Source organism: Macrosteles quadrilineatus, unplaced genomic scaffold (assembly GCF_028750875.1).
Source record: "Macrosteles quadrilineatus isolate MER2022 unplaced genomic scaffold, UCM_ALF_1.0 Scaffold_3__2_contigs__length_128488019, whole genome shotgun sequence".
Lineage (NCBI taxonomy): Eukaryota > Metazoa > Arthropoda > Insecta > Hemiptera > Cicadellidae > Macrosteles > Macrosteles quadrilineatus.
Window position 1 is genome coordinate 119,128,512 of NW_026542596.1, and position 23,537 is coordinate 119,152,048.

The 23,537-nt window shown below is 34.3% G+C and overlaps 1 protein-coding gene across 4 annotated transcripts in view; it reads right to left on the bottom strand.

The window, feature by feature from the left end:
• Window positions 1-2,605: 2,605 nt before the first annotated feature.
• LOC128991160 (ephrin type-B receptor 1-B-like) overlaps window positions 2,606-23,537 on the bottom strand; it is a 237,060-nt gene continuing 216,128 nt past the window's right edge. Inside the window, exons 9-21 of one of the 4 annotated variants that reach the window (XM_054413938.1) lie at window positions 23,109-23,269; window positions 18,548-18,823; window positions 17,921-18,107; window positions 17,199-17,310; window positions 16,228-16,298; window positions 14,005-14,055; window positions 12,588-12,731; window positions 11,116-11,375; window positions 10,541-10,750; window positions 8,998-9,176; window positions 8,172-8,330; window positions 7,536-7,656; window positions 5,311-5,438 (exon numbers count right to left, since the gene is read on the bottom strand). In XM_054413938.1, coding sequence (XP_054269913.1) covers window positions 7,578-7,656; window positions 8,172-8,330; window positions 8,998-9,176; window positions 10,541-10,750; window positions 11,116-11,375; window positions 12,588-12,731; window positions 14,005-14,055; window positions 16,228-16,298; window positions 17,199-17,310; window positions 17,921-18,107; window positions 18,548-18,823; window positions 23,109-23,269 — 1,889 coding nt within the window. In that variant the 3' untranslated portion in view covers window positions 5,311-5,438; window positions 7,536-7,577. Of the gene's footprint in view, window positions 5,439-7,535; window positions 7,657-8,171; window positions 8,331-8,997; window positions 9,177-10,540; window positions 10,751-11,115; window positions 11,376-12,587; window positions 12,732-14,004; window positions 14,056-15,695; window positions 15,714-16,227; window positions 16,299-17,198; window positions 17,311-17,920; window positions 18,108-18,547; window positions 18,824-23,108; window positions 23,270-23,537 lie in introns of all 4 variants that reach the window. The other 3 variants (XM_054413935.1, XM_054413936.1, XM_054413937.1) reach the window with 3 other exon arrangements.

Consider the following 23,537-nt stretch of genomic DNA (forward strand, 5'->3'; position numbering starts at 1 on the left):
AGTAGACACGGGTATCCCAATGATGAAGGAAGGAGGGTGAGAACTATCAGACCTGTTTCAGTTTGTACACAATATTCTCAGCACCAAGAAACTTGACTTTGGGCAAGATGTGGTCTGGGTAAAGAACAGAATGACAGAAAGAGTGTGAGCCTTGAGGGCTTAGGTCACATGTCGACTTGACCTGAAGTAATGTGACGAAGACTCAGATCTGTGTCCAACAGAGTAAAAGTGGTTTTACTAAGTATTCTGATCAATTCATGAGTTACTACTTGCTGACCACCTATGTGCCTAAATGCATTTTCGCTTCTCTCCTTCAGAAGAACCCACTGACAATAACATATGAAACAATTGTTTTGCCAATATGGTCAAAATACAGGAACAAAGTCAATATAAATTTACTTAAGGGAGTGATATGTATATACAATGCATAGTAATATATTACAACTCACGGTAATATTGTTTACAGACACGGGCTGGATTGAGTGGGAGGCTGTTAGTTTCACCACACACAAACAGTGATATATGAAACTGGCTCCTCACAAATCACTTAATGTAAATTACTTGTTGGTAACCCACCCACAATCCGGTTCGATTTGTGGAGAAACTAATGAAACTTCAAGTCCTGCACTACAATTGTTTACGTTATTTTTTCATCTAAAGGAATAATTAACCTATGGTCTTTAATAAATGGACCCCGTGGCGCAAGGAAGAGAAAATTCACCTGACAGGAAGGGGGGAGGAGGCATGATTATCTCTTGTTCCCATATCTCGCCACATGCGAACCATGGACCTGATAATTAATAGACTCCCTTGTTTGTAGGGAATGCAAGCATTAGCTATGATCGAGGGTGTGAAAGAAAGTTAGTCTCTGCCTGAATCTAATGTGCGTCTGATATGACTTGGCATGTATGGCAATTTATTTACTTCCACAGTTATCAACTCTAAAATGTCTATTCCTACCACTGCATGGAAATTATCACATTTCCACACCAGTAAACAGTATGCAAAATAGATCATTTCCGACTTTTTCATTCCCACTCTCTAAATCAGCTGATTTCACTGTTGGCGTTTCTATCGAAGGCCCAAATACAAAAAAGCCATGCTGGAGCGCTGGCAGCCAACACTACGTCACAGTGGTGGATAGAAGTACTAAATTTGTCAGACGTAATAACGTTAAAATCTTACCAATAGCCAGCTCATTTACCTAAAACCTAAAAGGTATGGGATACGGCAGTTAATCTATCCACATACAAGTAAGACATCATGGATCCTGCAGCATGGCCTGTTTTTCTAGTGCGGAGATGTTCTATGAAAGCAAGTATCATTTCTTTAAAAACAAACATAGGTAGCCTAAATGATATTTATTTTTGATAAAATGGAATGATTACCTTATCCAACCACAGTTGTTGGTATGACGTCTAGTTTCGTTCCTTTTCATCAGGTAATTTTGTATGCAACCACGTCATCAATGTATTAATACTTTGTAGTGGGTTAATAGATTCTTTAAAAAACTAAAATGGTTAAAAATGGAATAAAAGTTGATAAAACTGATTGAAACTGTACAGGCTGGTCAGCACTGTATATCACTGCCACTGACTAAATAAAACCATAGATAAAACATACTCCCTTAGTAGATTTCTCATCATTATGGAACAGCTGAAGACAATTTTATTGTTAGTTCTGTACGGTTTATGTAGAGGTCGTGTTTTGTTTACAATTTGTTTCTCATTGTTGCAGCCATTTAAAACCTCGTTTAACCAAGTAATACGATCTAATCATAAACAATAACTTGTCCCCTAGTTATATAACCAAACAGTTAAGCACAAATCAAGAAATTAACCCTAAAATAATAGAAACAAAGTTTCGTCGACACTAGCGCCCAGTGTCACCGTACATGAACTAGACACAAAAAACGTGCTTCAAAATTTACAACGGGATGAGAAGTCTACTTGTGTTGGTTAGTCTATGGTTTTATTTAGTCAGTGGCAGTAATAGACAGTGTTCGCCAGCCTGTACAGTTTTAATCAGGGTTTTTATTCCATTTTAACTATTTTTTTATCATGACAAGTTAAAATTATTGTGATTGTGACAGTTTTTTTTTTTAAAGAATCTATTGACATAGCCTACCACAATGTTGACTTGATGAAGTTTGAAGGAAGGAAACTAGTTGTCATACCAACAACTGTGGTTGGATAAGGTAATAATTTTATTTTATCAATAATATATTCCAACCAAGTGTCACAATGAATAATGATATTTATTTTTGTATACCACTAAAAAGTTAATCTGTGTTTTATAAGATTAAGGTGATAGTAAAATTCATGTGTGTCTTGTGAGCACTAACCCTTTCACTCTCGAAATGTATAGCCGCAGGAAGCTTTTGGCGGCGGTCTACAGTTTTCAAGCGGTAATGACATACTTTGCGCTCTCAATGCACAAAATAGGTATTCCAGAGTCCAGACCTTAACTCGCCATTGCTAAATTGTCTGTATTGTGTAGCAATAAAAGTTAGATTTACAGCGCTGGTAGAGAATGAGACAACAGATGTCTTCTACAACCTAAAACTAAAAGGGTTCAAGAACACAAACACGATCGATTGCTGGACGTCATTTATTTTCTTATCTTCTTATAATGAAAATTTACAAAAGAAATAAAAACAAGGATCAATATATAATAATGTCTATACAAAGTCTTTTACATACAAGAAATAATGATGCTTAACATACATTGCGTTACATGACTAAAGTCGGCAGCGTTAAAACAAACGTGGAACTAAGGCGGGCACACAAACTGAGTGAGTCAAAACAAAACTGGCGTATAACATTCGTGGGAAGGATATATATAAATATATATACAATATTTCCAATGTACACGGGTAGTATATGTTGTAAAAAATAACTATACTTTCTTAGCTTATACATGTATTAGTCTGAGATGCTTGTACAAAATGGAAGCAGTACTTTAAATGAGATTGGTATTTAGTGAGGAATTTCTGGGACATAGAGTCAGACTTACTCGAATCAGTGGCGGTGAATCAGCTTCGAGGAACCGTAAGATGAGACGAACAAAGCTATTCAGTGTACTTTCAAAAATTAACAAACTACAAAAGCATGAGCAAGGAAACAAAACTTTCTCCAGTCTTAAAATATCTCTTTTGATTCGTACAAATTAATCATGACATGTTTTATCCAGCTTAATGGCAGTTAAGAGTGACAGGAGCCACAGAATACAGTCTTCAACCATGTTTGTGCAATACTTCCAGCCATTTTATGAGAAAGTAAGGCAGTGATATAAATAGGTAAAATATTAACAGCTAAATATATTTGTGGTACAACTTTATTGTAAGGTGCCTTGTAATAGTCTAAACATTTAATTAAAAAAAAAAAAAAAAATTAGAAGTTGGGTGCCTCTTTAACCTTGAATTTGCCCGTTCACATGGGCCGAACAGGCCTGTGCATGGAATGTATCCAGCAAAGCAAGGGGCAAGCCGGTACAAGAGCAAATTGTACTGATAAAAAGTAGTGGCAGGTATCAGGATCCGAACCCACAACATCGCTGCCTCGGGCCCAACTGAGTGACCGACTCACCACAAATTAATGTTGGATAGTAAGACATTGGATATAGGTATTCAAGTTGTAGTAGTAAAAAAATTCAATAAATATTTTTCCCATACTGATTTGATAATTGCTAATATTTAGATATAAAATAAAGTTTTATATAATTATAATTTAATAAATAATCTTCTTAATGTACGAATATACTTGGGAAGCAAGTTATCCAACATTTAAAAAGTTAAGATTTTTATGCCAGTGTAAAAAAAATTATAAGTTATTTTTTAATTTTTTTTGTGACTATTAACAAAATTTTTTGAAGGGAAATTTGGAATTGTAAATGGCAAATTTAAAGTTGACTCAATAATGTTTTAAATAAAATACTTAATTTGTGAATTATTGTTTAGATTTCCTTATAAACATGTTGTACCACAAACTATACATTCTCTCTGAGAATCAAGTAAGTAACATAAACCAACCCTGCTTAGGCAACAGTACTGAGAACATTTTGGAAATTGGTTATGAAATCTGAAACGAGGTTATTAATTTATTTACAAATTGTCTAGCCTTTAAAAAGTATGCACACATTTAGTTTTTACAGTCAAATCACAAAAACACCTTTTTAACATCATACAAGTTTTTTTATAGGATTAATTCCAATTGAATAAGAATACACATGTTTGAGAAGGTTGTGGGGTTTTTTGCTTAGCTTTAACTTAAATTAAACTTAGATTTCATAGCTAACTTTTTTACTTCCAAAAGTATGCTTGAATACAATTAAAATTATCATTGACTATTCATTTTGAAAATTATTAAGGATACCAAAGGAAATATTAAAGTCATATTAAACATTTTTATAAAGTAGAATACAGTAGTGGCTCATATAACATAAATTTCAAAACAGAACAAAAAACATTGGTTCAAAATAAAAATGTCACTAAATACTAATACTCAGACTTAATGATGGCAATGTTTCTAGTAACTTTAACCATTGTCGATCCAACTAAAACATTTTCCAGACTATAATTAATAAAAAAGTATAAATTAAAGTATAAAAATACCTATACAAAGTTAAGTACTGGTTTAGATAGGGGTTAATCAATTTTAATGGCTCGATTACACAGTGTCTACAAATAAATAAGGTTTTAAATCATACGACTTACATTACAAAACGTTATTGCTTTCGGTATTAAAACATCGTACACATCCAATGATCGAGTTAATCTAAACTAACAAGTAATTACACTTCCTAAACGGAATCATTTTCGCTCTATACAATTTTTCTAAAACACAATAAAAAATCGTTTATAATATACACCGTATTTATATATTTATAAATTTAACAAAGTCGTTTCACACAAATTAAATTACATCACAAAACGCCGTAGAGTAAACAAAATTCCGTTAAGTACTGCCGAATGTACAAAAAATATACAGAATCTTTATCACAGTACACATTCATAAAACCTCGAATATAAAGAGCTCCGATTACATTACATGGAATGCTCTTCCGTCATGGAATGTTCACGTACACAATCACTGTTTAACAGTCTTTACAAGTCGTAAATGTCGTTGTAGAGGGAGTGACGGACCGCACCACGTAGGTGCGGCGCCGTTGACTAGACGAGGAATCCCTCCGAGAGATTGGCGGATATCTGTGCGCGCATGGCTTGCACGCTGTTCATTATCTTCTTCTGATGACCGACCAGCGTGATCCCAAGCGCAGTTAGTTCCTGCACAGTCAACTGCACCACTGCCTCCATACTCGTGATCCCGGCGCGCTCAAAGTTCTCGAGGTAACGCGCCATCTTGATAGACGTGAGCCAATCACTGACTGATGTGAACTGAGTCATGTCCGGCGCGTCTGGTGCTAGCGGGTTGGCCGTCCTGCGCAAAAACACTCAATATAGAACACTAAGACCAGGTATAACTGATATAATCATAGGATCAGGACAATTGTGAACATTTACTTTGTTAGAGAGAGCCAACTTTTGCAAATAATCGTATAATGTTTTTTGAGTAAGATTTCAAAATATGATTTATTTAAACTAGACTTTTGAAAACATGATCAATTCCTAACATTCTATTTGAGGACAAAAGGTTTTAGTCTTAGTGTCCTACAAGAATGGGATACACAATAAATTGAAAAATTATTTTAATATTAAATGAAAATAAATATATTGCTTATTGACTAATTTTACAAATAATTATTTAGAATTACTGTCAATCAAACAAAGGGTAGTAAAATCGGGTTGAATAAAGGTAATTCTTATTGGATTCAAAATCTAGAGGAAAAAACTACGGGAGTTTAGTTTGTCACAAAGTGTTCTAATCTAAATGGGGAAAGAAAACTAATAATCCCTAATACTTCAATCAGTTAACAATAATTAAGATTGACAAATTTACTTAATTGCTGGATTCTAGAGTATTTATGGAATGATTTGTAAATGTTGTACCTTTTACTACAATAATTAAGATAAAGTTGTAACGCTTCTTTAAACTTTGAGTTAACAACTTATTAAAATTGTTTACATCAACTGTGCAAGTCTTTGCATTTCTTCAATTGATTAAGAATTTATACTGGCGGGTATAATCTAAACAAACACTCATTTATGGCAAAATAAATAAACAGTTAGAATCAAAGTTAAATTAGGTTTGCTTGATTTTACTAAGATACACAAATACAATAAGTATATTAGATTAAATTAAAACAATATTGATTGACACAGGAGTGCACATTTTTAAAGAGGATCAGTGAAGGTTTTCTAAGCCTTGTTACTAAACACTGACTAGCTAAATACTGACTTGTTTTCTAGCTAAGGTTATTTATTTTTACCTAAACTATTACTGGGGTCAAGTTTCAACCCGTCTAAAAGCTACTGGGATCTCTCAGGGTTGAACCAGAGACTGTACTAGAACCACTGAGTTACCCACATAATTACATGTTTTTTCTACCAACACCTTGCACCACAAACATTTATCTGTAACACCATGTTAGGCAAGCTTGTCATCAACCCCTCATTGAAATATTTTAGTTAACTCTGAAGGTCGTATTATCAAATTCATTTACAAAAGAAAATTATGCAAAAAAACTGTTTAGAAAACCAATTTTGTCAAAGTATCTTACTAAGGAGTGGTAAAAAGAATATATTATGATTTTAATAGCAAATGCATAAACACTGAAGAACATACCTTACATCAAAGCTCAACAAATGGCAGAAAATTTTCCTCTGACAAAGTATCTTACTAAGGAGTGGTAAAAAGAATATATTATGATTTTAATAGCAAATGCATAAACACTGAAGAACATACCTTACATCAAAGCTCAACAAATGGCAGAAAATTTTCCTCTGACAAAGTATCTTACTAAGGAGTGGTAAAAAGAATATATTATGATTTTAATAGCAAATGCATAAACACTGAAGAACATACCTTACATCAAAGCTCAACAAATGGCAGAAAATTTTCCTCTGACATAAGTTTCTGCGATGTATACAGAGATGAATAAATAAGCAAAGATTAATCAAGAAATAAATTAATGACAGAATAAAGCAAGAAATTGAAACAATTTCCAAATAAGCAAGCGAGCGAGCATGCAGCACATCAGGCAGGCCCAACCAGGGGCTGGCAGGATTAAAATAGTGATTTGAGATCAGTGAAGTCAAAATTGTATGTTTACAAAAGTGTTCAAACAAGCTAGAGCTCCCGCTTTTAAACCCTTAAAAGTTAAGTCCAATCATAGGTGATAAATGATTTAAATATTTGACCATAAGTAAAGTGATAAGGTAAAGGTTTCCTCGCACGTGGGTGTGCAAAAGAGGAAAATATGTAATATTTAGCATGGTGTTGTATTAAATAAAGATATTTGAATTTAATTGAATAAGCCTGCCGCTCAAGGAAACTTGCACAAGAGACTAGAGAAGATTCATCCCCTTACGGATAACATATTCTACGTTAGGGTGAAAGCCAGGGTGGTCTGCGTACCTTAACAGAGTGAGTTTGTGTTAAAAATCTAATCCAGCACCGTTACTCGTGATGGAATGAAACCCACTGAGGAGGTCTAAACGTGACGGGCACGTAATAGGGGTTATGTGCGGGCGGGCGTCTGCCAAAACAAAAACACGCAACCCAAAATGAGAACAATGCGAAGCAAAATCAAACAAACCACATGTAACAGGTAAATATGTAACAAAACTCCATTGAGAAAGATAAAGATAAATTAACAGCAATGTAAACAAAGAAGATTGCATCAACAAAAACTTAGTGAGAAGGCTAACAAATCGAGGATTTTTAATTGTATTTGGAAAATTGGTTTAATATCGATAACCTCGTCAGATTTGTTTAAATTTATAAAACATGATTGCTTGGTTTTTTATTCCAATGTTTCAATGTTGAGAACTATGATTTGAATTTTTTTTACTGGGCTACAAATATTTGAGCTATTTAAAAATAGTATTGATGCATTCCGAAACACTGTACTCAACTGACACAGATAAGTCTTAACATCTTAAAATGAGCTTTCTTCATTGCTCTCCAGTAAATAACAAAGACAGTTTATATTTACACATAAAAATCAAACAAAAAGCGGCAGAAGAAACAGCTGATGAAGGATTGCCGTACCTGTTTTGAGCGATCTTGCGCAACGTATCCGGACACCGTATCAGCTTGTCCAATGTCTTCACTATAGACGCAAAGCTGGGCCGATGTGTTCTCTCTTTCTGCCAGCTGTCCAACATCAGCTGGTAAATAGCTTCTGGACAATCCATAGGTGCTGGTAACCTGGAGAAACGTCAACAATGTAGACATAAAAATAACAACAAAAACTAAACTTAAACAATGTTGAAAAAATTAAATGTAAAAATAAATGTTCTCAGATTAGTTTGTTTCATCTCCACATACCACCTTCGGGTTAAAAATTATAAACTATTGATGGATTGGATAGAAAGTGGCATGTTTTTTGTCAATGTTGATAAAAAAATGAAATCATCTATGTAATCCAACTACATAAATTTTCACTTGAAATTTCAAATTTGTCTCAAACCACTTTAAAACGTCAAATCCTGGGGTTCATTATGCTTATACTATAATCCATTCCTTTATTTAAAAGAAGATGGTGGCCTCATTTAACCTTGCATTTGCCCATCTACATAAGCTCACAAGCTTCAAAACTGATCACACAACCCTAATTGGTGTAATATGGCCTGAACGTATCCAGCAAAGCAAGGGAAGAGCCGGTACAGTAGTTTTAAGGTTGAACTGGACTGATAAAATGTATTGGCAGGTACCAGGTTTCTAACCCATGACACTGCAGTCACGATTTCAAAGTCCTTTCAAAGTCCAGTCTACTGACTGAGTGACAAACCTCATTTAATTTAAACAACTCGTTAACAATAGCAGAAACTACAGTGTATATCTTCAGGTACAATAAATTGGTATTATTGTTTACCTATAACCCTTCTCAATAGATTTGATGACATCTTGATTGCTCCAATTCCAGTAAGGTCGTTCTCCGTAGGACATCACCTCCCAACAAACAATACCAAACGACCAAACGTCCGAGGCAGATGTGAACTTCCGGAAAGCGATTGCTTCGGGAGCCGTCCATCTGACAGGGATTTTGCCTCCCTGAAAAAGAAAAGAATTAGCTTAACAAGAAGAAAATATATTGATCATTCGTTAAATATTATGGAAGTAAGGCATCTTTTCAAGAAGATGAACAAAAGATTGACAAAGTGTATGTTTTTTAGTTGGTAAATATAAAACAAGTCTAGCAAAATTCACTGAAGGCAATCAAGGAATCAGTGTAGTTTTTTAAATGCATCCAAATGAACATAACAGGCCAAAGCCAAAATTTGATAACTAGTTTAAAAAATATTCATATAATTAACAAAGGTTAAAACCACACCAACATTTATTCTGGTTTACGTATAAAAACCACAACTTTACCTCAACAAAATCAATATTGCATGCATTGATTGTTAAAGGACTATGGCCATTACCGATGTTTAATCATTCACATTCAATTACCTCGTGCTATGATGCATAGTAGTTTAGAGGCAAAAATAAATACTTCGATTGACATGTTTATCATATAACAACAAATCAATTAATTATTGTGTGGATCAAAATTCCAAACACAACATATTTACAAAGTGTATCTTAATTTGTGAAATATGAATTTATGTTTGGTCACTTTATAATTAATCAGTAGTTGTGTGTTGCAACAACATGTCAATACTGTAATGTCTATTGCAGCATTACAGGTACAGGTAAGATCAATGCTGTCATCGTGATGAAAGGGGAAAATATTTTAGACTGAAATCCTTGGAGGACTGCCTTACAATTTACTGTGAATGAGTTTCTTTCCCATTAGTAAGATTTGAATTTTTCTTTAAATGTATTTAATGGGCCTCAGTGAGGGTTGTTAATAACCGTTTGAAATCTAATGCTAGGTTTACAATACTTATTGAAAATACTGTCAAGTATACTTTAACTATTGATCTTTTTGCGAATATATTTTAAATCTATATTTCACTGTAGCCCTAAAAATGATCACCCATACAAAAATATTTCACAGCCTATTTTTTCTCATAAATAAAACCTGACCAGAAAATGTTTGAGTCATTTTGACCTTGCAGTCTCCATGATTGGGTCAAAAAGGTTAAATTATTACATCGAGTCTACGCTGCCTGTTATTTTATGGAGAAACTCACTTAAAATGCTTAGTTCAAATTATCGGATGGTTTAGTTTGAGTTATATAGGAAGATGCTTGTGAGATTCTTCTGAGACTTTAACGTTAGCCCTTCATAAAAAAGCTAAAAAGCATTACTAAAATGTAATTCACTGATTACAAATTACTACAAACACAAATGTATATGTTTACTACTAACACTTCAATACGGGTTATGGAAAAATAACCAAACAATTTACCGATTTTCACAAATCAATTATACAATCAAACTAAGCAGTAAAGGGTTATAAAACTTACTCTTGTCGTGTAGGCTCCTTCCGTAGTACTTTCTATTTCTCTACTTAATCCGAAATCAGCTATTTTACAGACTAGTTGGGCATTGACCAGGACGTTTCTGGCCGCCAAGTCTCTATGGACGTAGTTCATCTCCGAGAGATATTGCATCCCTGACGCAATTCCTCGCAGCATCCCTACCAACTGTAGCACTTGGAACTTGCCATCGTTAGCCTGCAACATTACATATGGTTCTAGATTTAAAGGTAGACAAAAGTTAAGGATTGTCTCTCATTTTAATCATCACATTACTTCAAGACAGCAATTCTGAGGAAGACATCCCATCTTTATGGACCAGCTGAAGATTAAAAAACTAAGGTTGGATGGGCGGCTGACAGAATGCGCCACAGTCTAAAATTGTACTTTATGCTTCCTGAAGTAGTTGATGTGATATAAAAGCTGCTATATCTCACAACAAGGCGTTCAATAAGTTTGATTTGGTTTAAAAGTCTAGTATTCGACAGAAATCTGTAATTTACTTCAGCAAAATCTGTCGGGATGGAATGTCCAATTAGCAAATGAAGTTTTACAAATCTCACCCTGAGGAACGTGTCCAAGGAGCCGTTTTCCATGTACTCCGTGATGATCATCACAGGGTTGCTCTTGGTGACGACTCCCTGCAGGAAGATGACGTTGGGATGCTCGAACTGTCCCATGATGGAAGCTTCCGTCAGGAAGTCATTGCGAGCTTTGTCCGCCGAGCCAGGCTTGAGAGTTTTTATTGCAACATCGATTTCTGTTCGACCGTCAGGCGGCAGCTTGAGTTTACCTCGGCATACATCACCGAACTCTCCACCACCTAGGAAAAATATTTTTTATAAATTGAACGTCAATACTTTTTTTTATACTTTTAATTGAAATAGCAACCATATGAAGGTAAGTATTTTAAGCCATGTATGAATGGAGATGAGTGTAGGATCTTGTAGTCTTGTTACTGACTAAGGGCGATATGTTCCTTAGACAGGACTGTTAATTAATAGACCATACAGCCAATGGCAACTAAGGGACCAATTATTGAATTATTGAGTTTCTAGTGGAATCCGAACCACATTTTTTCCTTGTAATTTACGAATTGGTCTAACTATCAGGATAGTACTGCAAATATTCGTAGTACTCACTAGTGCAGATGTTAATCCAAACTAGGGAGTATCGCATCCACAGATCATGCCTATAAATATCCACAGTTCGTTACCTACATGTAGCTGGATTACAGGACTACGCCAAGTCAAGCTTTTGTAGGTGTTTGAAATTACGTATATTTGTATACAAAGCACATGCTTATGTCATATAGATTCTTGTAACAGATTAGTTGTTATTAGTTAGTTCTTATTTAGGAGCAATTAGTTGAGAAATCAATTTTTCCCAAATTGAAAAATCCTGAAGCTTTAGGAGATTTAATGTGATAATTTAATCACAATTCCTACAGACATCTTGTTTAATTTGAGGTATTAGTACAAAGGTAAAAAAAGTCACTTTCTGATTAAGGATTGTTTATATCTTTTAGGAATTATCAATAATGGCTTGGAATTATCAATAATTGTTTATATCTTTTAGGAATTATCAATAATGGCTTGGCCTTATATTGAGTGTTAGTTGATTGAGATCCTGAACTTTAAAAAAATCATTTTGGATTTTACTAGTACTCATTAGATTATTAATTACTATTAGATATGTAACAAGCCATTGAAAACCTCACATATTCACATAACTCAAATATTTCACAACAAATATAACTTTTAACATAGTTAGATACAAGAGTATCAGTTAGAGACTTTTAACTAATTTATCGAGAAATAATGCTGTAAGATTTGTTCAACTCTTTAAAACTCATGACGTAAATTTATAGTCAGTTGTTTTATTAGATTAACTGATCTTGTAATAGCCCAAAAATAGATGTAACACGTTCCTCCCCAACTTTGCTTGCAACAGTTTTTAATTTCAACATTTTACAGGACAACATGCAAACTTAAAAATCAAATGAAAAAGGCAAATGCTACAATGATTTACTAACCAATAATAGCTTCAATGGTGATATAGGAGGCGTCGATCTCTCTTGCAAACTCCCGTACAGCCTGGTTCGGGTCTTCATAAGTGTGAGGATCGATGTACGTCCGGGAGTTTGTAGCCCCGACTTGGGTAAAGAGTGGTGTCGTCACTGCAAATATCCAGTGGATTAGTTACGTCTCTTAAACATCTAATAAACAAACTAGTTATGGTACATGTTTACAATTCAGTCCATAAATACCACAGGGAATAACACCGTTAATCTTTCTTTTACCATTCAAGGGAATTTTTTTGCATAGCACGAATCTGGAAAATTTCAGCAAAATGAACCAAAAGTGTTGACAAACTAAAGGATAAAAAGAGAACAAGCTATAACAAATTATAGAAAAAAAACCTCAAATTATAGTAATAATTGTATAGATTCATATAGGATTTTCTAAGCTGCTAAGTAGATTAAAGCTGATAAAATATTTCATTTGAGTTAAAAAGTTTTAATAGCAAAACTTAATTTAGGATTTATGAAATAAGTCAACTTATATTTTTAGATACATTTTTTTACTAATTTCTAAATTTACTCTTTAGGTTGTATATAAATACACTGTTTACTAAATCATTATAAAATCCCTGGAGAACTTACTTGGACTGACTCAAAATGTTATAAAACACACCATGACTGTAAGGGAACTCCAAACAGCACCGCTGAGGGGGAGAGTAGGCGAGAGACTGATACTCAGTCGTTCGTTCACCACCCCCACCCTACTTCCCTTCCTACCCACCCCCCCCCTAGCTTAACGAGACCGTCACTCGAGCACTTTCTAATTAAAACAATTCTTACCATCAGAGTGGATGTTCCGACGAGTTTGCTTTTGAGTATACAAATGACACTGAAACGGCACTCATAGAAATGAAAACTGGAAATTTTTCAGACAGGAATTCCTTACAAATTACCAGTTCACGCTTTCTAGTCCACTGGGTATTACGTTGATAATTAACTAATTACACAAATTGATTTTAAATTTTGGAATAAAAGTTGGGAAAATAATTTGTGTTTTTTATATATTTTTAGATTCTGATATTATCCAGTAACATACCTTTGATTATAAAATCTGAAATCACTCTCTTGACCATACTTTCTTGTTTGTACAATATCCAATTTAACATTTTCACCAACTGTTTTTCTCAATTGGTACAAAAAGAGGAGAATCAACTAAAATGTTAACATTCAAGATTCGTTGAATAATTTAAGATATAGTTTACCACATTATGCTCTGCTACAAACCTTAAACTAATGTAATTTCCACATAACATGCACCAATAAATCCCCGATTATGCGACACATTGGGCACTGGACACTAAAGCGACATTTAATGCGGGGGCTACAAGAGTGCCATATGACATAACACTTAAACCTAGGGACTACTTACTGCTGCTCGTATGGGTGGGTACTATGGGTGGGCTATCCAGACTGCAGTGCACTGCAAACAGATACAAGGGACCCGGTAACAACTACAAGCAACACTCATGCAACGTACACTACGCATGCAGGCCTACGCATGTGGATGTGCTTCAGTTGGAACTAATTCTATCAATACTATTGATATGTATCTTGGGTTACGGATATGATTGGAATTATAAATCAATCTTTTTGGGTTTTAGTATAAAACTGATGGTAAATAACAATTTAAACAGACAAACAAGCTAATTGTGAAATATTTTATATTTTGAACAAGTATATTTAATGTGTTTATATTTAATGTGTGTATATTTAATTGCTTTAGGTAACAACCACTTATACCAAAATTAGGTAACAACAAACAACCAAAATTATATTTCAAGTTTTACAAGACGTAAACTTATTAAAACACCATTTACCTACTCAAATTATGTTGTAAAAAAATTTTGAATCAACATCAACTGTAAATATGGAAAAGGCAACTAACTATTTGATCACTATCCCATAACACATTGGATTTCGTAATTAGAACAAGCTCTCAAATCTTTCAGGTTTTGATAAGAAAATTAATGAACAATAAAATCTATAAAAGCACAATAATTGTCAGATAAAGTTAGCCTATATATTTTCTCTTCTTAAAACTACACCCCAAGGATTCCAAGCTTCTAAAAGCACACACATAAAAATCTAAATGTCATGTATTATTTTTATCAAGTATTTAAGCTTTAACTATTCGACTGACACAAATTGTTTGCCACCATAAAGTTATTACTCTAGTATGAAAAACATTTTTGCTAACGTTTGCTACAAATTTCTCCCTCCAATTACAAGGAGTGGGCTAAGTGCCTCCACCCTCCCTAAGTCTTTGAGTCCCCCGTCATACTTTCAACCCCCAAATCCTTGAATCAAAGAATTTTACTTTTCATTGTTCCGCTTTTTTAATAATAAAGACTAAAACCTCTTTTATACAGAGCTTTTTACAAAACTCATAACCAAGTATTGTATTAATCTTTTAAAAAATATTGATTAAATTTTGTTTTTATATTGTAAGCATATTAATGTCTTTACAAACATTTTACCTATCAGAATCAAAAAAGGTTTTAGTTTGTCAATGGCACTCTTTAAATCACAAGAAGCACATGCACACATGCAGTAAGCCAATGGTAAAACTCTCAAATGCTTCTTTAAAAAGTTGACTTATACAGCAACTGCTTATAAAAGAGCATTTTTACTTTTGGTAGATTTTTCAGTAAATTATTTTTGGATAAATAAGATAAATATCAGATATATTCCTGATATATCTGATAAAATTAAAATTATAAATAAAATGGTAAAGGTTTTAAAATAAAATAATTATATCTGAAACCACAAATGTCTTTCTTCAAACAAATTAATACATTACATCCAAATAAAACCAACAAAGAACTTGTTAGAAATTTCTCCAAACAAGGGTTTTGATAAATATGCCAATTACACTGGCTATAGGCTAATGTGAATAACATATAAAACCAAATGTTGACAAATTTATCCCAAGTCACAATAACCTTTTAAATCAACAATGACAATATTGACAGTAGACAAAAGCGTAAACAATTGGCACACAATTAGAACATTGAAAGCAGAAAGCGTCGTAGAGTTTAGCAATTTGAGAGGAAAACTTACTGTATGTCACTACAAGTCCTGGGTGGCATAAACAGACCATATGGGGTAAGGTAGGGGTTAAGTGCAGACAACCCTACAGGGGCACTCTAGTGTGTGGGGTAGAAAATGTACAGGGTAAAACCGCAAACTATGGATTTGTAAACACTTGTTTTAACAATGCTAGTTCAAGTACAACTTTTTTGGGGAGGGACTTTCACACTTTTCGGACATTAGACACACAAATTATTTCGAGTAGGTTTGTGTATCATCAAATTACAAAATTACAGAGTAGGATAACAATAAAACAGCTAGTTTACTAAATAAGTCCATTGCTCAACATTCAAATTATTTATTTGGTAAATGAACCATTATATTGTAAAAAGATATGAAATGGATATTTTCCAAAATCAAAACAGTAGGCCTATTTTTTAAATTATTAAATGGGCTACACATTAGTTATGTTTTCATAAAGCCTAGAAGAAAAAAGTTTGGATTTTCATTGGACATACTTGAGGTAGAATAATTGTTTATTTAAGAAGCTTCCACAACTCACCTTCTCCGTTTCGATATTCTAAAGTGTCACAATCACTAGGTTGCTTCTTGTTGCATTCATCATTGGTTCGACTGTAAAAAATCACATGATTTCATTAGATTGTTGTTGTTGTTGATAGTTATAATAGAGAATGATTTTCGATGCATACAAATAAATATTAAATGTTAGCTTTCATTGCAATAGTGTAATTTGTATGTTGCTTTTGTTGAAAGCATTGTAAAATCTTGTAATTTTGCAGGAAAATTAGCAAGACCCATGGCTCAATTTTAGTAGTTGGATTTTAATATATAATTTGTATTGCATTAATTATAAGGGTAAAATGATGTGAAGTAAATTTAATTGGGGATGATTGAAATATGATTCAAGTTTAGAGACTAGACGTTAACTCCCGCCTGTCGCATCGTAAAAAAACTCTTAGTTATGCGTGTTGTGTTTTCGTTGTTTGTAAATATTTGTGAAATGTGATGACCTTTGGAAGACCTGTCCTTGTAACAACTGACAAAGGCTCCATTGTGACCCAAAACTAGTTGCCACGGCAACCAATTGGATTACCGATAATACAATTACTTCAAACCATTTATAGTATTAAATTATGTCTAATAAACTTGCTTATTATTTGACAATCAACTACAATTCACACTAACAGACTGAAATTGAAAGATATAAATTCTCTGTAAAATACCAAGAACACTGTTGTGCGTACACTTTTTTCCAAACTTAGTACGGTAATATTGCTTGACATATAATTTTGCTTGGAGTGTGCATTAATTAAAGAGGAGCTCGAATTCACTACAACTTAACCTATTGCATGATTTATTTTTGTACCCTACCAGTTTTCCACTAATATTCTGGTTGAAAAATTTACAAATCACATATAGGTGAGACCAAACAACCACACAAAACCAAATGAAAACACAAAAATGTTGGGTGTAGTTTGGTGTTTTTTTTTTTTTTTTTTGTAGTTAACAAACCTTCTCAAGAAGAGCACTGCCATGATGATTATGATGACCAAGAGGACAACGACGGCTACAGTGGCTCCTGCGATGATTCTAACTTGCATGTTATCTTCATCTCCGATGTAAGCTACAAACAGGTCTTACTTTTAAAAAAATATTCAGGGCTTACATAGTAAAACAACCTTGACCAAGAGTCTTGGTTTCAAGCTATGAGACTTTAGCCAGTATTTACATGGTTTAACGTCCCAATGCTAGCAGCGTTGTTTACTCATTATTTAAGAAAATTCTGGTCTTTTTAACTTATAAGTTGACCTTTTTTCAAAGTGTCAGTAAAAAGTCAGCTTGATGACATAAGGAAAGTGAGTCTACAATTGATTAATTTAGGGATTAAATCGGCATCTTTCAAAAGGTAAGCACTCCAACCACACTGCCTAGTAGACTTTACGTTGAAAACATAATATTTTTGATATAACACAAAAGGAAACAGCTATAGGAATAACAGTATGGTGAAGATTGAGATGGACAAAAAACCAATGCAAACTTAAAAACAAAAATGGTTTTGACAAGATGTAGACAATTCAGTCAATGTCAATTCAATGTCAGACAATTCAGGACACATAGAACCTTCAATTAACTTTAAACAGGAACATAGAAAATAAATTCGATCTCACTTACAATGAACAAACACAGTTATTAAAACCTAGAAATTTACCAGATGGACTGTCATTTCACCATACCTGTGCCCAAAACTTGACCCGTTGTTTTGAAGACAGTTGGACTAAAGTCTCCCCAGCCGTGAGTTGTCTTGGCTCTCACTTGGAAGCCGTACTCCGTCCGTTGCCTCAGTCCGGTGAATGAGATGCGGTTCTCTGTCGTCATCTTGCTGGTGGCGTTGATCTCCTCATGTCGTGAGAAACATCGCACCTGATAAGACAAGAATACTTTAGTTTTGCTCTTCATGTTTCCGTACTATGAATGGTAAACTATTCCCATATCTTCTAAACAATTCCAAAAGTGTAGTAAAGAAAACAACAGAACAAACAATAACTAAGTTGTGGTTTGCTAATGTTAAGGTGCTTCTAAGCCTAGTTCACTGCTCACCAAAAACTTATCACTTGTCATCAATTAATTATCAGTCATGTTCTCTTTCACAACCTATATGTCACAGTCAAACATGTATAGATTACACATAACTGTAAAGCAAAAGTATGCTAAAAAGATTCAAATCAGTACTATATTGTACTTAAAGTGAACAGATGATTAAAAAATTGTACTTCATCACAACTAACTCCTGACTAATCTAACTACTAACTAATCGTAAATTTGAGCAATTTATATTACAGGCAATTTAATCTTCCACTCACCTCATACATCTCCACGTGGTCCGGAGAGTCCATGTCAGAGTCAGGTGTGAACGGAGGGTCCCACGTAAGTGTAATCTCAGAAGCCTTGACGGATGTAGTTCTGACATTGTTAACAGTCGCGGACATGACTGAGGCTTCCGTCGTAACTGTGATGTCCACGTACTCTCCTGGCTCATTGGTCATGTCACTCACACCGTTGGCGGAGAAAACTTGGAACCGATACGTCGTCACAGGGCTCAGTCCCGATATTGTTATCTTGGTGTCATTGAATATATCCTGAAACAAAAATAAATGATTGTTAAAAAAGTTCGTGGTTAGTTTTGTGACTTTAGTAGAAGTACTAAATGATCCAAACCTGTTAGTGAATTTGACCAACACCAAAGTTTAAGTTCCTTTAAGTAGCTATTACATAAATGTGCACATTTCAAACTGGGAGGTTCTCTTTACCAATTATAAGTGTTAAACTATGTTGTGTCTAAATCATTAAATAAATAGAGTTACCTTCGTCAATCAGCTCATAGTCCAGTGCAATTAGGTTATGACCCGGACAAAATTGATAACAGGCTGAAAATTGGTGGAAATGTTCAAAACAATGTCCTGAGTGGCCCACACAAAGTCCCAAGAAATCCCAGTTGGGGAACGGCCGCCATCTTGAAAAAACTGCCGCCATCTTGGAAATTTAGATTTCTTGCTGTATCTTTTGAAGTAGGTCTAATAGTCCGAAAGGCATTATTTATGTCTCAAATTAAACGTTTTGGGCTTATGTATGAGGGTAATATATAATTAAAGAGTTTATTATGTTCTAAGCATTAGTTTTATTTATATTAACCTAAAAATATCTATAATAATGATTTAGATACGGTTATGTCCAATTTTTTATACGAATTGTGGATATTTATAGGCATGCAAGGTGGATGGGATGCTCCCTGGTGTGGATTAACGTCCGCACTAGTGAGTACTATGACTATCCGCAGTACTATAATGTAGTTCGGATTCCATAAACTGTATGCCCCTTAGTTGTCATTAGCTGCGTGGGCTACTAATTAACATCTGTGTCTAAGGAACATGTCGGCCTTAGTCACTAACAAGACTACAAGATCTTGCCACTCATCCTACACTCATCCTTCAGTCATATTTGGTTAAAATACGCACATAGTGGCGTCCCCATCTAAAATAATTGATATAAATATACAAAATAAGCTTTTTTCTCTTTTTTCGTAATGTACTTGTTTAAGCCCTTAATCCTATTGCAATTTCTTGCACCCCACAATGCTTAGTCTTTGGAATTGGTTAAATATAAATATAATATCCATTTAACTATGATAAAGCTTTGAAAAGGAGACAATTAATACAGCTCATGCAATTATTAATGCAGCTCGACCACGATCTTTCATATCGCCCCTGCTGCTCGGCCTTCACAGACGGTATGGCTCGAAGTTGCTGTTAGACATTCTATCGTAGCTCGGAATTTGCTCGACATACAAGATTGTCGTCAATTATGAGACTTCGATAGCTGATAATGTATCACCTTCATTAGATGACGGAGCTTACGTTCATTATGTTTTCGACAACGTGGATTACAACGTTAAAACACTTTATGGACATGGTACACTTCACGCCACGGGTGGCATTGAGTGCACAACACCAGCCGAAATGTGTCAATGCAAGTGCTCCTGTACCACGATCAGCAAAAGCATCCCAAAATCCCTGTACATCCCAAAAGCAAAAAGTGTCCTTCTATCTCATGGCTTTCAGCCAGTGACACCTTACCAACGTCCGCCTAAGCCTGTGACATCTTTAGTAGTGTTGGGAGATGTCAGTACAGCCCTTTCCGAACAAAAAATAGTTGTAGATGCTTGTCTTGCTGACACCATATGGCTCATTAACTACCAACTGAGACAAGACTACAAGATCTCGCCACTCATCCTACACTCATCCTTCACTCATATTTGGTTAAAATACGCACAAACCAAGTCCATGTTGAAATGGATTCATGGATACAGTACAACTTATGGAACCTTATGGTCTTAATTGTACCACGATGCATGGATACTGCACTGGACACGGATGTGCCAACCGTGCTAGTTACAAAGAAGATTACATCACCATCAATATTATTTAACAGCGAGTAGTTACATTGTAAGTTTATATGCAATATTAAAATATAATGGTAATCAATTATAGCAACTAGATGATTCTATTTTTCAGATCAGAACAAACAAAATTATTAATTGCTTTTTCATAATTTATTTTTAACTTCATTGTTAAATTGTTGCTTTTCTAGGCAAGATTATATTTCCTGTTACCGATGTTGCTCTGCTCCTGCCATAGATTTAAGTTAGTTAAGTTTTCTGTTAAAATGCATGTTGTTACTACTTAGGCTTCTTGAATCCACATTGTAAATTAGTGATCTTGCTGTTGGAATAAATAAATAAATAAATAGCAAATTAAAGCATCTATGTGAATAAAAAGTCAATACCTCCCTCTCTAATATTTTCTAAGTTAATATACAGAGATGTCCTTTTGGGTGGTCGTCCAATCTTAGCAGGGAGTATTATTTTATGATTTTAAATTTTTTAAATATTCCCCAAAAAGGGGGGATTTTGGGGGAAACTCAAAAATTTAAACGTAAACCCCCTTCAAGTGGCATCTCATTTTAATGTGATTACAAAAACTTTATGAATGGTGAAAACCAGAGTTTCCAATTTATCTTTATTAAAAATGGTAGCCCGTCAAACGTTATGGAACATCAATGGTAATATTGGTTCGTAATTGTAATAGTGGCTACCATTTTGGACAGAGGAGAGTACTCAAATATTTTAAAATCATAAAATGAAACTTCCTGCTAAGGTTGCATCACCACTAAAAGGATTACTCTGTAATATTTACTTAGGAACAAATTAGAGGGGGGGGGAATTACTTTTTACTACACAAGAAAATTAATGTGTAGTAAGTTCCCATTTAATATCGTCATTAAACTTTTGACGGGCTACCATTTTGGATAGAGAAGATATAGCGAACTCTGGTTTTCACCATTCTTTAAGTTTTTGTAAACACTTCAAGATGAGGTGTCACTTGAATAGGACATACTTTAAAATTTTTGAGTTGTCCTCAAAATCTCCTTTTTTTGGGGGGACACTCAAAAATTTCAAAATCATCAAATGAAATTTCCTACTATGGTTTGTTTCAACAACACCAAAAGGATATTTCTGTATATTTACTTAGAAAGTTATTAGAGGGGGGGGGGTCTTGACTTTTTATTCACCCCTTATTTAACCAATTCCAAAGACTAAACATAGTGAATTGCAAGAAATATCAAAGGGTTAATGTCTTTAACAAGTCCACTAAGAACAAAAGAGAAAAAGCTTCATTTTTTAAATATTTTGTAAATTTATATGATTTTTATAGATATATTTTTAGGTTAATATAAATAATATTTATGCTTAGAACGTATTAAACTCTTTAATTATATACTACCCTCATACATGAGTTCAAAACGCTTAATTTGAGACATAAATAATGCCTTCCGGACTATTACTTCAAAAAATACAGCAAAAAATCTAAATTTCCAAGATGGCGGCAGTTTTTTCAAGATGGCAGCCGTTCCCCAACTGGGATTTCTTGGGACTTTGTGTGGGCCACTCAGGACATTGTTCTGAACGTTTCCACCAATTTTCAGCCTGTTATCAATTTTGTCCGGGTCAAGGTCATTTTTTGTCTAATTGCACTGGACTATCATAGTAGTGTTACAAATGTTACGTCCATTTGCTACTTGCTACTTGCTCGAGTGCTAATATGTGTGTTGAACAGGCATGTTTCGTTAAAAACTCCCGTTTATGTATGTGTGACAGTTATTTGTGTTTTTGTATATTAACGACGCCATAAAGGCTGAACGTCTGATGATGGCACGAAGATGCTGAAACGGCCGTAACATTTGTAACACTACTATGAGCTGATTGACGAAAGTAACTCTATTTATTTAATTACTTAGCAACAAAACCAGCTCAGGGGCTAAAAAAAAAACAGAATTAATATGTTGTGTCGTTTAACAAAAATTTATTTTGGAACCTCACTTACAGGTAGATCATATCAATAAGAAAGGTAAGTAGGATGTGTGTGTAGGATGTGGTAGATAGGACACAAGAACTATTTTTCAAAACAGTCACCTCAGTTATTTTGTACAGTCATCTCAATAATTACTTATTGGTGAAACACTCAGTAATGCTGGAAGCTTTTCCATGTATTGGTAATTAAAAAGAATTGTTTTAGTCCAAAAAAATCTATTAGGGAAAAATATAACAAACAAAACGCATCTTATGCGAATGATTACTAAAACTTTTGTTACCCTCGAATTCACTTCAGAGTTATATTGATATAAAAATGATCACAGCAAACACTCCGGATATTCTTTCGTTTGGTAAATATTCTCATCTTGCTCAGCTATATTGAATAATAATAGGACGTCTACTTGTATATGGCAGGAGGAAACTCACCGTTGTAGGAAAGTAGATAACACTATAGTTTAGGTTAGGTTATGAGAGCCGGTAGGATTATGACTTACTGTAGTTGGAGAGTAGATGACACTAGGACCGCAGGCATCACACTCGACTCTGTACACCGTGTCTGAGCGACCTCCGAGGAAACTAGGAGAAGTCCATGACAGAATCACCGTAGACTGGTCGACAAAGTTCACCGTCAAGTTCTGTGGCGCTGACGGTGGCTCTGTAAAGTTAACAGAATGGTCGGTAAAACATCAAAGTGGATAGTACAAATTATAGGGGGAAACCAGAAATGTTTTTGGAAAGAACAGATCCATAAACTCCATCCCAAAAAAGTGCATGACGTAACTCCTGAAAGTGATATCATATGCTGATGATTATGTACAAAAACTGTAATAGTTGTAATAAACCAAAGTACATTCAATATGTACTCGTGAATGTTATAAACATCAAGTAGTGCTGATTGGTTAAGAGAACTGTGCAATGTGTAA